Source organism: Belonocnema kinseyi, chromosome 3, assembly GCF_010883055.1.
Source record: "Belonocnema kinseyi isolate 2016_QV_RU_SX_M_011 chromosome 3, B_treatae_v1, whole genome shotgun sequence".
Lineage (NCBI taxonomy): Eukaryota > Metazoa > Arthropoda > Insecta > Hymenoptera > Cynipidae > Belonocnema > Belonocnema kinseyi.
In genome coordinates, this window is record NC_046659.1 from 74,109,931 (window position 1) to 74,122,684 (window position 12,754).

At 29.1% G+C, this 12,754-nt stretch overlaps 1 protein-coding gene across 1 annotated transcript in view; it reads left to right on the forward strand.

Moving 5' to 3' along the window:
• The first annotated feature begins 10,882 nt into the window (after positions 1-10,882).
• Positions 10,883-12,754, forward strand: part of LOC117169875 (neprilysin-2-like) — a 37,148-nt gene continuing 35,276 nt past the window's right edge. The window contains 1 exon segment of the mRNA XM_033356383.1: positions 10,883-10,940. Within this exon segment, the coding sequence (XP_033212274.1) occupies positions 10,883-10,940 (58 nt within the window).

Genomic DNA, 12,754 nt, shown 5'->3' on the forward strand with positions numbered 1-12,754 from the left:
TGACGTGATGGGTGATTTTTGATACCGAATTTGAATTCAGCGCCCCAAAATCCATAGAAATACGTGTGTCTTGTTACCAGATCCGCACAATTTTTTTTTGTGTAGCTGTGTTATATAAGTATAATTTGCCTAGGTTTCTGAGTAAATTGAAACAGATTTTTGAAGATTTCAGGTATGTCGAAAGCGCATCTATAAAATTCCGAATGAATTTTTATTATTTTAAAGAATTGTGCAAAAGTGTAGGTGAAATTTCGTTCATCTTAGAACTTGTATTAGTTTAAACTGACTTGGATTATTTATAAAATTGCCTGAAAATTAGCTGGAACCATTCTAAAGCATAAAGTTTCAGATATGATAATTAGGAAAATTTTTTTCTTTAATTTTCGAATATCGAAGGGGTTGAAAACAAGAGTGTCCCGAAAGGGATGGGGAAATGCGACTTTTTTTAGTATCTGTAAAAATAAAATAAAACTATTCTAATGCAAATAATTTTAGGTCTGTAAATAAGGTTATTTTGAAAAATTTCTTTCGTTTCTTATTATCTAGAGGATTGAACACGAGGGTGTTCTGGAAGAATTAAGGAAAGGACAATTTTCTGGATTATATCTCCATTTTTATAGCATTTTCAAATTATTATACCCAGTTCTTAGTAAATTTATTTATTTGCAGTAAGCAATAAGTTGTTTTCCAGTATTGAATTAGAAAATATTTTGACTAATTGAATGATTCATTTTCTACTAATCTTTGGTGTCTAAATTTTTGCTAATTGAATCTATAAGATTTAACTCGTGATTAGCTTGATTTGGTCAATTTTGATTCAGAGATACCTGAAATTATATTTTGTATAAGAGAAAAAGCTACACAATTAAAATAACTTTCTTAGGGCACATATTTTTATACTTTTAAAAATCTATGCTTATTTAAGACAAACAATTTTTTCACAGTTTTCTAAACAAGTGCAATTTTCTATGGATAGTATGAAAAATATTAAAATGCAGTCTCAGCTTGACTGCCGACGTGAAAGGTTGTGTTAACAACGAGTGGCTACAGTTTCGAGCGTCCCGAGAGTTCAGGTGTAGTGCAGAATCTTATTCAGTGCCAGTGTTCCAGGATTACATAATATTGCATTCTAATAACTATCGGTTGAGTGCATCCGTACTCTACCGCCCCCTCAAATGCAACCGTTCCATCACACAAGACGGGATTGAATTAAAAGATTACATCACAGCTATTGGGAAAATTGTAGATAAGGCTGATATTAGATTCGCATCAAGAATTTCTAACAACACAATTTGTTTGTTATTATCCAACAAGGATATAGTCAAGGACCTTACCGACAAACACAATACCGTAATGATTGGACAACAGTAACTTGAAATTCGGCCCCTTTTTAATCCACTCAAGAGAATAATCCTGTCAAATGTATCACCTGTTATTCCTTACGAAATCCTAGAAAACGAATTCCAAAGAAAAGGAATAAAAGTCGCATCTCAAATAAGTTTTCTACCAGCAGGTATCAGTGAGGAAGGTTTTTCGCATGTACTTAGTTTCCGTCGACAAATATTCATCAATCCCGAAGATATCAACAAATTACCTGAATCAATTTTAGTCTTCTATGAAGATACCTCGTACCGAATATTTGTCGCTCCCGAAAACACAACCTGTTTTGTTTGTAAACAAGAAGGACACCTTGCTAAAAATTGTAATTCGAATGCTTCAAAACTGGATGATATGGAGATAAATATTTTTAATCCAAACACAGACGAACCCCAAGGAGAACCGGCACCCGAATTACAATCATCCCAGTTTCCTACAATAAATACTCTTAAGCTGAACCAAAAACGCCCCTTGCCATCGTCTAGCAAATCTGTGGTAGACGATCTAGGCAATAAATTAAGATCAGAAGTCGAAAATCAGGACTCCTCTTCTACGAGTAAATCAAAGTAATCCTCCAAAAAATCTAAAGTAAGTGATGACTTACAAAAATTAAATCCTGCTTCTCTTGAAGAAATGCTCTCGCCTTCTAAGGAAAGCCTAGAAAACTAATAGAAAACTGTCAAGGAGCCCAAGATATCTCCTCGATAGTTAAAGACTATTCCGATAACATCGAAGCATTGACTACTACACTTGAAAACCTTTATCCTTTTTTGAATAAAAGAATAATCAAAATTAGGTCCACAAAAATAATTTAAAAACTCAAAAAAATTAACAATGCAACTTTCAATTTAAATGCATCTCAAACGAATACCCAGGAGGAAGACCTCAAGTATATCGATTCCGACGAAAACCTAGATGAAAACTAGTCTATGAATATTTCACAATGGAATTTGAATGGGTCTTGCACCCACTTCAAAGAGCTTCAAATTATAATCAAGGAACACATTCCCATTGTTATCGCGTTGCAAGAAACTAATTTCAAAGATTAAAACTGTGGGAATATTAAAGGCTATACAAAAATAGTAAAAAATACAATCGGCGCTGGACTTGCAAGTGGAGGTGTAGCCACGTACATTCGAAATGATATAAAATGAACGGAAGTTCCGATACAAACTAACATGAAAGCGATTGCCGTTAAAATGACTATTCCGATGTCACTCTGGATTTATAACGTTTACTTACCTAATAGCTACAATTTTAAACAAAACGAAATCGAAAACTTAATTCAGCAGTTACCTACCACCTGTGTACTACTGGGTGACTTTAATGCACGTAATAGCGCATGGGGAAATCAATCAAACTGTTCCAGAGGAAGGAAGATAAGAAAATTTTTTGACAACTCTGATCTATAACTTCTAAATAATGGATCCCCTACACATTACAGTATTGCTCACAGTTCCTTTAGTGCAATTGAACTCACTGCATGTAGCCTTCAAGTTGCTCATAAACTTGAATGGGAAACACTGTCCGAATAACATGACAGTGACCTCTATCCTATCAAAATATCAATTCCAAACTTAGTTCCAGAACCAATACACCTCTCTAAATGGAATTTAAAGAAAGCTAATTGGGAACATTTTAAAGAAATAATTTCCCGAAAAATAAAGAGCTCATTAACAACCACCAATTTCTTCAACACCCGATAGACGAATTAATTTACAAATTTATCTCCTTAATCAATAAAACAGCAGAAATCGCAATTGGAAAAACAATCGACAAATCAAGAAAATTTCACACGCCATGGTGGAATGAAACATGCCAAAAAGCAAGAGAAGAACCATGCATTTGACATACTGCAAAAACGAAAAACCCTAGTAAACAAATTTTAATTTTAAAAAATGAGAGCAAAAGCTCATCGTACTAATCTAGAGAACAGTCGAGAATCATGGATAGATTATTTATAATCCATGGACAACAAAGCGTCAACAACTACAATCTGGAACAAAGTTAAAAAAAACCTGTGTTCAAAAACAACATCAAGATTGAGTGACCTAAAAAAACCCGACGCTGAAATTGCTACAAGCTCTGCAGAGATGGCAAACCTGATAGGAGAATGTTTTGCAAAAAACTCAAGCAACTAAAATTTTAATCCAAACTTTAAGAGATTCAAGGTCGCTAAAGAATCAAAATCTACTGAAAGAAAATCAGAAACAAATGAAAACAACAATAATCCCGACTTCAATAATGATCTTACTTTTGAAGAATTAAACTTTTCAATAAAAAAGCTAAAGGAAGTCCTGAACCGGATGGAATTTCCTACGCATTTTTTTAAAACCTGCCTTCAGCAGGCGTAGAGTACCTTTTATTGATATTCAATACCATGTGGAAGAATCAATCATTCCCAGATCTGTGGAAGTAAGCCATAGTCGTCTCGATCCCAAAGGCTGGAAAAGACCCTTCTCATCCAGCCCACTACCGTCCAATTGCTCTAACTTGCACAATGTGCAAATTATTTGAAAAAATAGCAAACAATCGTCTACGATTGACACTCGAAAATAAAAAGTTTTTTGCCTCTCAACAAAGTGGATTTAGGAAAAAAAATATCCATTTTAGATCGAATTATTAACCTCCAAATGAATATACTCGTATAATAGAAGCCTTTAAAAATAAGCAGCATCTCATAGCCGTCTGTCTGGACATTGAAAAAGCCTATAAAATGGCATGGCGCCAACGAATTTTGAAAATCCTAGAAAATCAAGGTATCAATGGAAATTTATAAGCTTTTATTACGAATTATCTTGGTCAAACATGTATCCAAGTTAGAATTAATGGAGAACTATCCGAAAAACTTATTCTAGAAAACGAAGTCCCTCAAGGCTCAGTAATGAGTACTACTCTTTTTCTTGTATCAATCAACGACGTTATACAAGAAATCGAAAAACCAGTTAATTCATTAATCTTCGCTGACGACTTAACGATCTTTTGCAAAGGGAAGAACCTGGAATCTACAATATTAACTCTTCAGAAGACTATAAATAAATTATGGAATTGGTCCCTTAAAAATGGATATAAATTCTCGCAAACTGAAACAGAATATATAATATTTACACGCAAAAAATACCTGAAACAATACCCAGATTGCAACTCGATTAGCAATTCATAATAAAAGTGAATAAAGTGAAACTACTAGGCCTGATATTTGATTAAAAACTAACATGGAGACCACACATTATTAAGCTGAAAGAAGATTGTAAAAAACGAATATGTATACTGAAAGTTCTGTCTCACAAAAATTGGGGCGCAGACCAAAATGTACTAATTCTCACCTACAAAGCCATCATTAGAGCAAAACTTGATTACGGATCAATCATCTACAACTCAGCTAAACCAGAAACACTAGCCCTACTCGACCCTATTTATAACTTGGCAATGAAAATCTGCTGTGGGGCTTACCATACAAGCCCTACGAAAAGTATACAAAACGAAATTGATGAAACAACCTTAAGCCAACGAAGAATGGAACTTTCACTAAAATAGGCCGTTACATTGTCTGCATATTCAAATACCCAAACTCATGATCTTCTTTTCTCCAGACAAATAAATTTTAAATTAGATCAGCAAACCAGATCCCTAAAATCAGTAAGAAAACTGATAGAAGATTACCAGTCGGAAATGTTAATCCATTTATCATCTGTCCAGACCAACAATCTAAATCCAGATCCACCTTGGACGCTAGAAATTTCAAAAGTTGACCTTAACCTGTCTAAAATAAAGAAGAATGAAATCTGTGAAAATCTTTGGAATCAGCTTTACAAGGAAACAGAAGAAAAATACAGATATTCTTTACATATCTTCACCGATGGATTAAAAATGGAATCAGGAGCAGGTTGTTCTATTTATTCAGCGTCCCAAGAACTTTCCTTCGGCCTTCCCAAATAATACAGCGTTTTTTCAACCGAAATATTTGCACTAGTAAAAGCATACGAACTATGCAAAAATTCAATTTATAATAATTTCGTAATATTCAGTGACTCTCTAAGCAGCCTTCAAGCTATTCAAAAACGAAATTCATATGACAACAGAATCCAATTTATCCAAAACACTTACAATGATTTCCTTCAATTATGCAAGAATATTACAGCAATCTGGATCCCTTCCCACAATAACATAAAAGGAAATGCACAAGCAGACTTGCTAGTTAAATTTGCTACATCGTTACCTATTAAAGAAAATTCCAAACTACCGGTAAATGACCCAAAAATCTTTATAAAACAAGAAAGCTCAAATAATCGTAACCTACCTCCAGGAAATATTCACAATAATTCTTTCCCTATCAGCCGAATTAACCTGAACCACCCCACATGGAAAGCCCTTAACAGAAGAGATCAACTAGCCCTCACAAGGCTCCGTATAGGCCACACGAAGATCACTCACAAGTATGTCATCGAGAAGAAGGAACCCCCAAAATGTGATCAGTGCAACGTTCAAATAAGTGTTAATCACCTTACCTTGAGTATACCAAGTTTAGTGATATCAGAATTAAACTAAAACTGCCCACCTCACTGCAAGAAATTCTAGGGCAATCTACGCAAATCGAAAAAACAATTAAGCATATCAAAGAATCGAACTTGTTTCCCCTAATATAGTTAAATAATCAGCTACTGAACTTAAAAGTGAAACATTATATCTTGTAATGCTTTAATGTCTCTCATTTCGATAATGTGAGTAATTTTATTTTTATTTTATCTCAAGCAAATATTGTCTCTTCATACGAATAAGACCTATATTTCGTCGCTAATGACCTAGATGTAAATGCGACGTTAAATAAACCTGTTAAAAAAATAAATTAAAATGAAAATCATTTTAAAAATCAAAAAGGGTGAAAAAGTAGCTCATGAAGATCCTGAATATGTAAAATTATACTTTTCAATTTAAGCAGGCTATGTCATGGTTACAATTTCACAATATGACCTTATTATTTTAACAGAGTTAAAAATGTAACACTATCGCGTTATTTTATTAAACTTGACTATTTTTCACGTTTTCCATTTTTATAAAAAATTGTTATTATTAAATTTAGTCCTCAAAATGCATGATTACTTGACATATTGTTCCATTTGATCCATTATATTTTCAAGATTGTAAAAATGTGTTATTTTTCTGAACCTTGTGCAAACAATGAGAAGGCAGCGTTTTTAACTTGTAGACATACTAAGCCTCGATCAAAGTTTCATACTATGACCTTCTTACCTACAAACCACAGTTTTTGAGTTTTAAAAAATGTACTCTTGCAATGATAAGCATTATCTTACAAATATTTAACTCACTTTCTATTATTTTAAAACCTTTGAAGATTGAATTGATCCTGCAAATTGCATATTAAGCTCAGTGGAGTAATGTTAATAAAATAATGGTAAAAAGTGCGGTTCAATTTTGCTGAAATGACTGCAATATTGCTTTTTAACTGTTTGAACATAGTTAAGAAACAGCCTAATATTTTAGATTCTACAAATAAAAATAAATCAATGAACTCGAAATTAAGTATACATATGCAAGGTCAGAGTTGGGTTGTAACATTTTATAATGAACTAAGTTAATAAAAAGTTAGGTTATTTGTAACTTTTAGGGTAACTTCATTACTTTTTTAAAAAGTAGTTTTTAACGTAACTTAATCAAGATTTTTTGTCCAATGCAACTGCGATTTACTTTAAATTCAAGTTTTTTTTTTGTTGAGATAATGTAAACTATTATATTTTTCGTTGAGCATCCATGTATTTTTTAAAAGTTTAACTACTTTTGTAAATAGTCCAAATTTATAAATAAATCTTTAACGTCCGAGAAACCAATGTAGGAAGAGGAAACAAAACAACTTAGTTGTCAGCAACGCTATCGGACAAGTTTTATTTAAGTTTAAAAAAGTAAAAGAAAAAATCCCAACGTTTCGGAAATTCACCATTTCCATCATCAGGGGAGAACCGATAAAATATCTATAGTCTAGAATAGTAAATATCGATATGTAAAAAAGCTAAAATAATATAATAATCTTAGTGACTAAATAATAGAAAGTACTTACGGACTAGTTTCGTAAAAACATCATTTTTGGAGTCAGTCAAAAATGGTTTTAATTTAATCAGTTATTGTTAATATGTGGATGTGAAAGGAAATTTCCTAATTAAAATTAATCTTCTGTATAGTTAGAATAGTGAAATTCTTAATTATTAAAAACAAAAGAAATTTTAAGTAAGGTTAGAATAGATGGTAAAGCATTTTATTGACCATATTTTGAGTTCATGAGTGATTATTTTGAAGTAAAATTTTTCATTAAATGTAAAATGTCACTGAGACTAGTTTAAAAAAGTAATAAATTATATTAAAAAGTAAAAAATAACTGTTTATATTTTGTTCGAGAGTCCAAATTTGTTCGGGAGTTAACCTTTTTGTTTGAAAATGTATCTATTTTGCAGATAATTCGTCATTTGCGTTAAAAACGATAGGAAATTAAAAATATTGGTTGAAAATTAATATTTTCCACATGAAAATTCGACTATTTTCTTCAAGATTCACGCATTAAAAAAATTCATCTAGTTTGATAAAAAGTGCAAATTGGATTAAAAAGCAACTTTTTTGTTGAAAATTCGTCCTTTTGGCATAAAATTAATTTTTTGTTATTAAAAGCTGCTCGGATTAAAAATAAAAAAATTAAATTTTTGGAAAGATTTCAAGTATCTTCAAATTTGTTATCAACTCTTGTTATAAAAATATAATAAGAATAAAAAATTCACTTTTTGCAAAAAGGATAAAATCTACAACAAAATTTTATTTAACAAATTTTATATTGAAAATTCAACTATTTAAATACAAATTTGATTATTTAGCCACAAATTCGTACTTTTGGATATAAAAGTAATCTTCTTGGGGAAAAAATGATTTTGTTGTTTTTAAAAAAACCCAGTATGAACATTAATTGTTTTAGTTGACACTTCATTTCTTCGGTTGGTAATTAAACTATTTCATTACAAATCAAATTATTCCATTTGATCTTGTAAAATCAGTTTGTTTACTTGAAAAATTATTCTTTTTTAGGTAAAAATTAAATTTTTTTATTGAAAATTCATGTATTTTGTTGAAAATTCCTCTTTTTAAGTCAAAAGTCAATCTTCTTTGTTAAAAATTTAAATATTTGGTTTAAATTTGATTTTTTTGTTGAAAATTGAACAATTTTGTTACAGACTAATTCTTTACTGGTAGAAAATGGGCATGAGTATATGGTGTAGGCCGAGCGATCCACCATAATTCCATGTAATCCAGAGGCATTCTATGTTATCCCAAGTAATCTTAGGTAATCTTGAGTAATTTTAAATAGTTGATATTTCGAATAAATAAAAATTAGTTTAAAATAAAAACTGGAATAGTTAAATTTTAAGTTGAAGAAAATAATTTCACACTAAAAATAATTAATTTTTGTGCAAGAAGATTGATTTTATATCAATAGAGCTAAATTTGTAAAAAATTCATGAATCTTTAACTAAAAAGTCAAATTTTTAATCAATCCAGGACAATTTTCATTAAAAGGCATAACAAAAAGATTAATTTTTCGTCAGAAAAGACGAATTTTTAACAAAATTATCTTCCAAATGTATTAATTTATAATAAAAAATGATGAAGTCAATTTTTCACTTGAAGAAAACAATTTCCAACTATTAACCTATATAAAATTTCAAACAAAAAACATTAATTTTCAGCATGATCCTATGTATTTGCAAGAAAAAAGTTATTTAATTCAATTAAATCAATTTTAAACCAATATTGGAATCTTCTACCAAATAGTTGAATTTCTAAATAAAAAGATCAATTTTCGATCAAAAATGCAACAGTTAAATAGGAATTTTCAAACAAATAGTTACATTTTCAAAGAAGTACATCATTTTTCCAGAAGAATAATTTTCAAAAAAATAGTTGAATTTTCAAAGAAGTAGGTCAATTTTTTAGAAGAATAACTTTCTACTATAAAAAGACGAATTTTGATTAAAACAATAATTTTCAACAAACAAAAAAAAAGAATTTTTAACACGTTAATGAATTTTTCTTCAAATAACCAAGTTTAGAAAAAAAATCAATTTACAACGAAGAAGACAATAGTGAAATTTAAATTTACGTCGACATAGTCAAATTAAAACATTAGAATCATATATACCTACACTGTTTTGTATTATTCTTTTCAAAAAATATAATTTCGAATGTTATATTGTGGATATTTGGGATTTTTATTTGCAAATTAAAAAAATAAATTATATAAAATTTAAAAATATTCTATTGAAAAATTTCATGAATGAATAATAATTTCATATAAACTTCGAGATGATACCTCTATATTAGAATCTTTTTTTTAATTTTGAGTGGTAATTAATTTATAATTATTTTCAGTGGCAATGAATTAATAATTAATTTGATAATGGTTGATTTTTAAAGTTTTTAAATTTACTCAAAATAATAAAAAAATTTAAGACTTTGAGCATAAAAAAATTTTAATTTTAAGATTCTTGGTGACTTAACATCTATCACTTTTAATTGAAGTTCGTATTCGATTAATTTCCAACGTTCTGTGATAGAAATATTTACATTTTTCATGCTTCACATTCAAATAACTTTTTATACATATTTAACGGTTTTTTTAGGATAATTTAATTGTAAGCGTTTATGATTGAATATTTTTCAAAGGTGTAGACTGAAATTTTTTAATTTTTACAGCTTTAAAATGAAAAATGTTTAATTTCAAACACTATAAAATCCACATTACTCAAATTTAAATTATTTTATTTAGAAATGAAACAAGTTCTAATCCTTTCTGAATTTGGAAATTTTGTAATTGAATATCGTTCTATAAATATTTTGTATCAATTTTAAATGCTTTCAATTTTTAAATAATAATCACTGTTTGAAATATACAAGAATATCTCCCTCATAATTGTGATAAATTCGGTTTTTTTATAGAAGCCTTTTTTTTAATTATCACGAGTTTTTAATTCTTGATTAGACAGTGGCTGCAGCCGTAGAAAAATTAATAATATTTCTTGGGAAATTAGGCTAATACTCTGTACAGTTAAAACCTTAACTGTTTTCCTAATGTCTTCTTAAAAATTTAGGAACAGCAGAACATTTTTATATCGGCGCAGCAATATCTCAGCTTTTATGTCAATTTGAAAAAAAGTGAAAATACATGATGTATTATCCAAAATAGCATATTTCATGTAATTTTATTTGAAAAATATATCTTCTCTTCGCAACGCAACGTATTATTTTTTCCCTTTAATTTTCAAGAATGTCATAACCTTGTACCCGATATTGAAAAAGACCTATGCCATGTCCCTTTCCATTGTTTACGACCATCTGAAAAAACAAATTTACTGCTTGTATATAAAACGGTAAACGCGGCGTTTACTTCACTCGTCATCGTTTTCAATTTTTAAGAAATTCCTAAAGAAATGTTCTCTTCTATGCTGGGACGATGAGGAAAGCCATTGATTTTCTGCTGATAACATCAGTAGTTCACTTTTATTCTTTTGGTAAGTAGAGTACATCAGCTAATTAAAAAATTAACTTAAAAGTTATAATTAATTTTTGTAGTAGGTGCTAGAGCAAAAAAGCGCACGTGACATAATTTTTACATTTATATAGTTTTTCTAAACGTTTTTATTTAAATTTCTATCATAATTTTCCTATATGAGATTAATATATGGTAATCCTATTTATAACAATTTGCCTGCTGCACCAGCACATTCTCATTGTGTGCTATGATTTAAAGTTTACTATTATATTTCTGATTTATCATTCATTAAAACTAAAATTAATACACATATTAGAAAAAGTTTTATACAATTTCAATTATTTTAGGAAAAATGTTAAGATGTGTTCGAAAATCTAATTCTTTTCTTAAAAAAATTCATTTTTTTGTCGAAAAATTAAATAGTTTTATTAAAAATGCATACAGTTCGGTAAATTTTCTAAACGTTTTGTAGAATATTCGTCTTTTTGATTTGAAGATTTAACAGCTTTCTTCAACATTTTTGTTCCTTCTTAATTGAACAATCTTTTTGAATTAATATTTGAACTAACTAGTTTAAAATTGTTCTTTTCGGTTCGAAATGTTATCTTTTTAATTATAATTTTCATATTTCTGAAGAAAAATGCAACTGTTTGGTTGAAAATTATTCTGTTAAGGTTGAGGCCTCAACAGTTTTATTGAAAATTCTTTTTTTTTCTAAAATTAATTCTACTGCTTTCAATTTGAAATTTAAATATTTTCTGGTTGAAATATCATCTACTATATTTCTTGATAAAAATTCAGCTTTTTTGGTAAAGAAAAATCCACTGCTCAGTTAAATGTTATACTTTAAAGGTATAAATGTATAAATGTATAACTTTTTTTGTAGAAAACTCTCGCTTTTGGGTTAAAAATTCATATTTCTGGCTTTAAAAATTATATTATTCTGGTAAAACATTTAATAATTTCGTTGAAATATTTTTTCTTTTGGTAGAAATTTTATCACTTTTGTTTACAAGTCGAACTGTTTAAGTGAACATTTTTTTATGGATTCAATCGTTTTTAATGTTTTAATGTTTAATTGTATTTGCTGCCTTCTCATTTTTCTTTCCTCTTTTTTATTTTTTTCTGAAAATTTTATTTTATTTTTTTGTTGTTTTTTTTTTGGTTTTTTTCAGATTACAATAGGGTTTTTTTGGTTTTCGTGTATTCGTTGTGGTCCAAATTTGGTCGTTTGATTCTTGTTTTGTATAACAGGAATTTGCATCAATTTGATTATTGGACGTTAAATGGAATTTTTAATTTGGATAAGCCTTTTTTATTTTAAAATTTCACATTTTGTTACAAAATTGAAGTATTAGGTTAATCAAAAGAGGTGAATCTTTATCAAAATATTGAAATTCGCTCTCGATAATGTATTTACCTTGTCGCTACGCGATCAATCTTTGAGTGCAGACATTTTAAAACTAAAGGTGAAAGCATCGACAACAGTAATTTGATGATGGTGAATTCTTTTTTGTTAAAGCTCCTTCGGCTTTAACGAACACATTCTCATCACGCATCTCGTGCTTCGCACTCAAGTTTGTCTTTGAGATTTTACATCATTTTCATAAATATATATTTATATAATTTATAACTTGCATTGGTGTTAAAACAGACGTAGATTCATTTTCCAGTTTAAAAAAATGCGCATTCTTCAAAAAAATTTGTTATTACACATTTTATTGCAACTTTTGTCTTTTTTCCATAAACTGAATTGGCTCATTTCTAATGTTATTTTTATGATTTAAACTTTACACATACGGTCTACTGAGCATCCTTATCTTTTTTTAACTT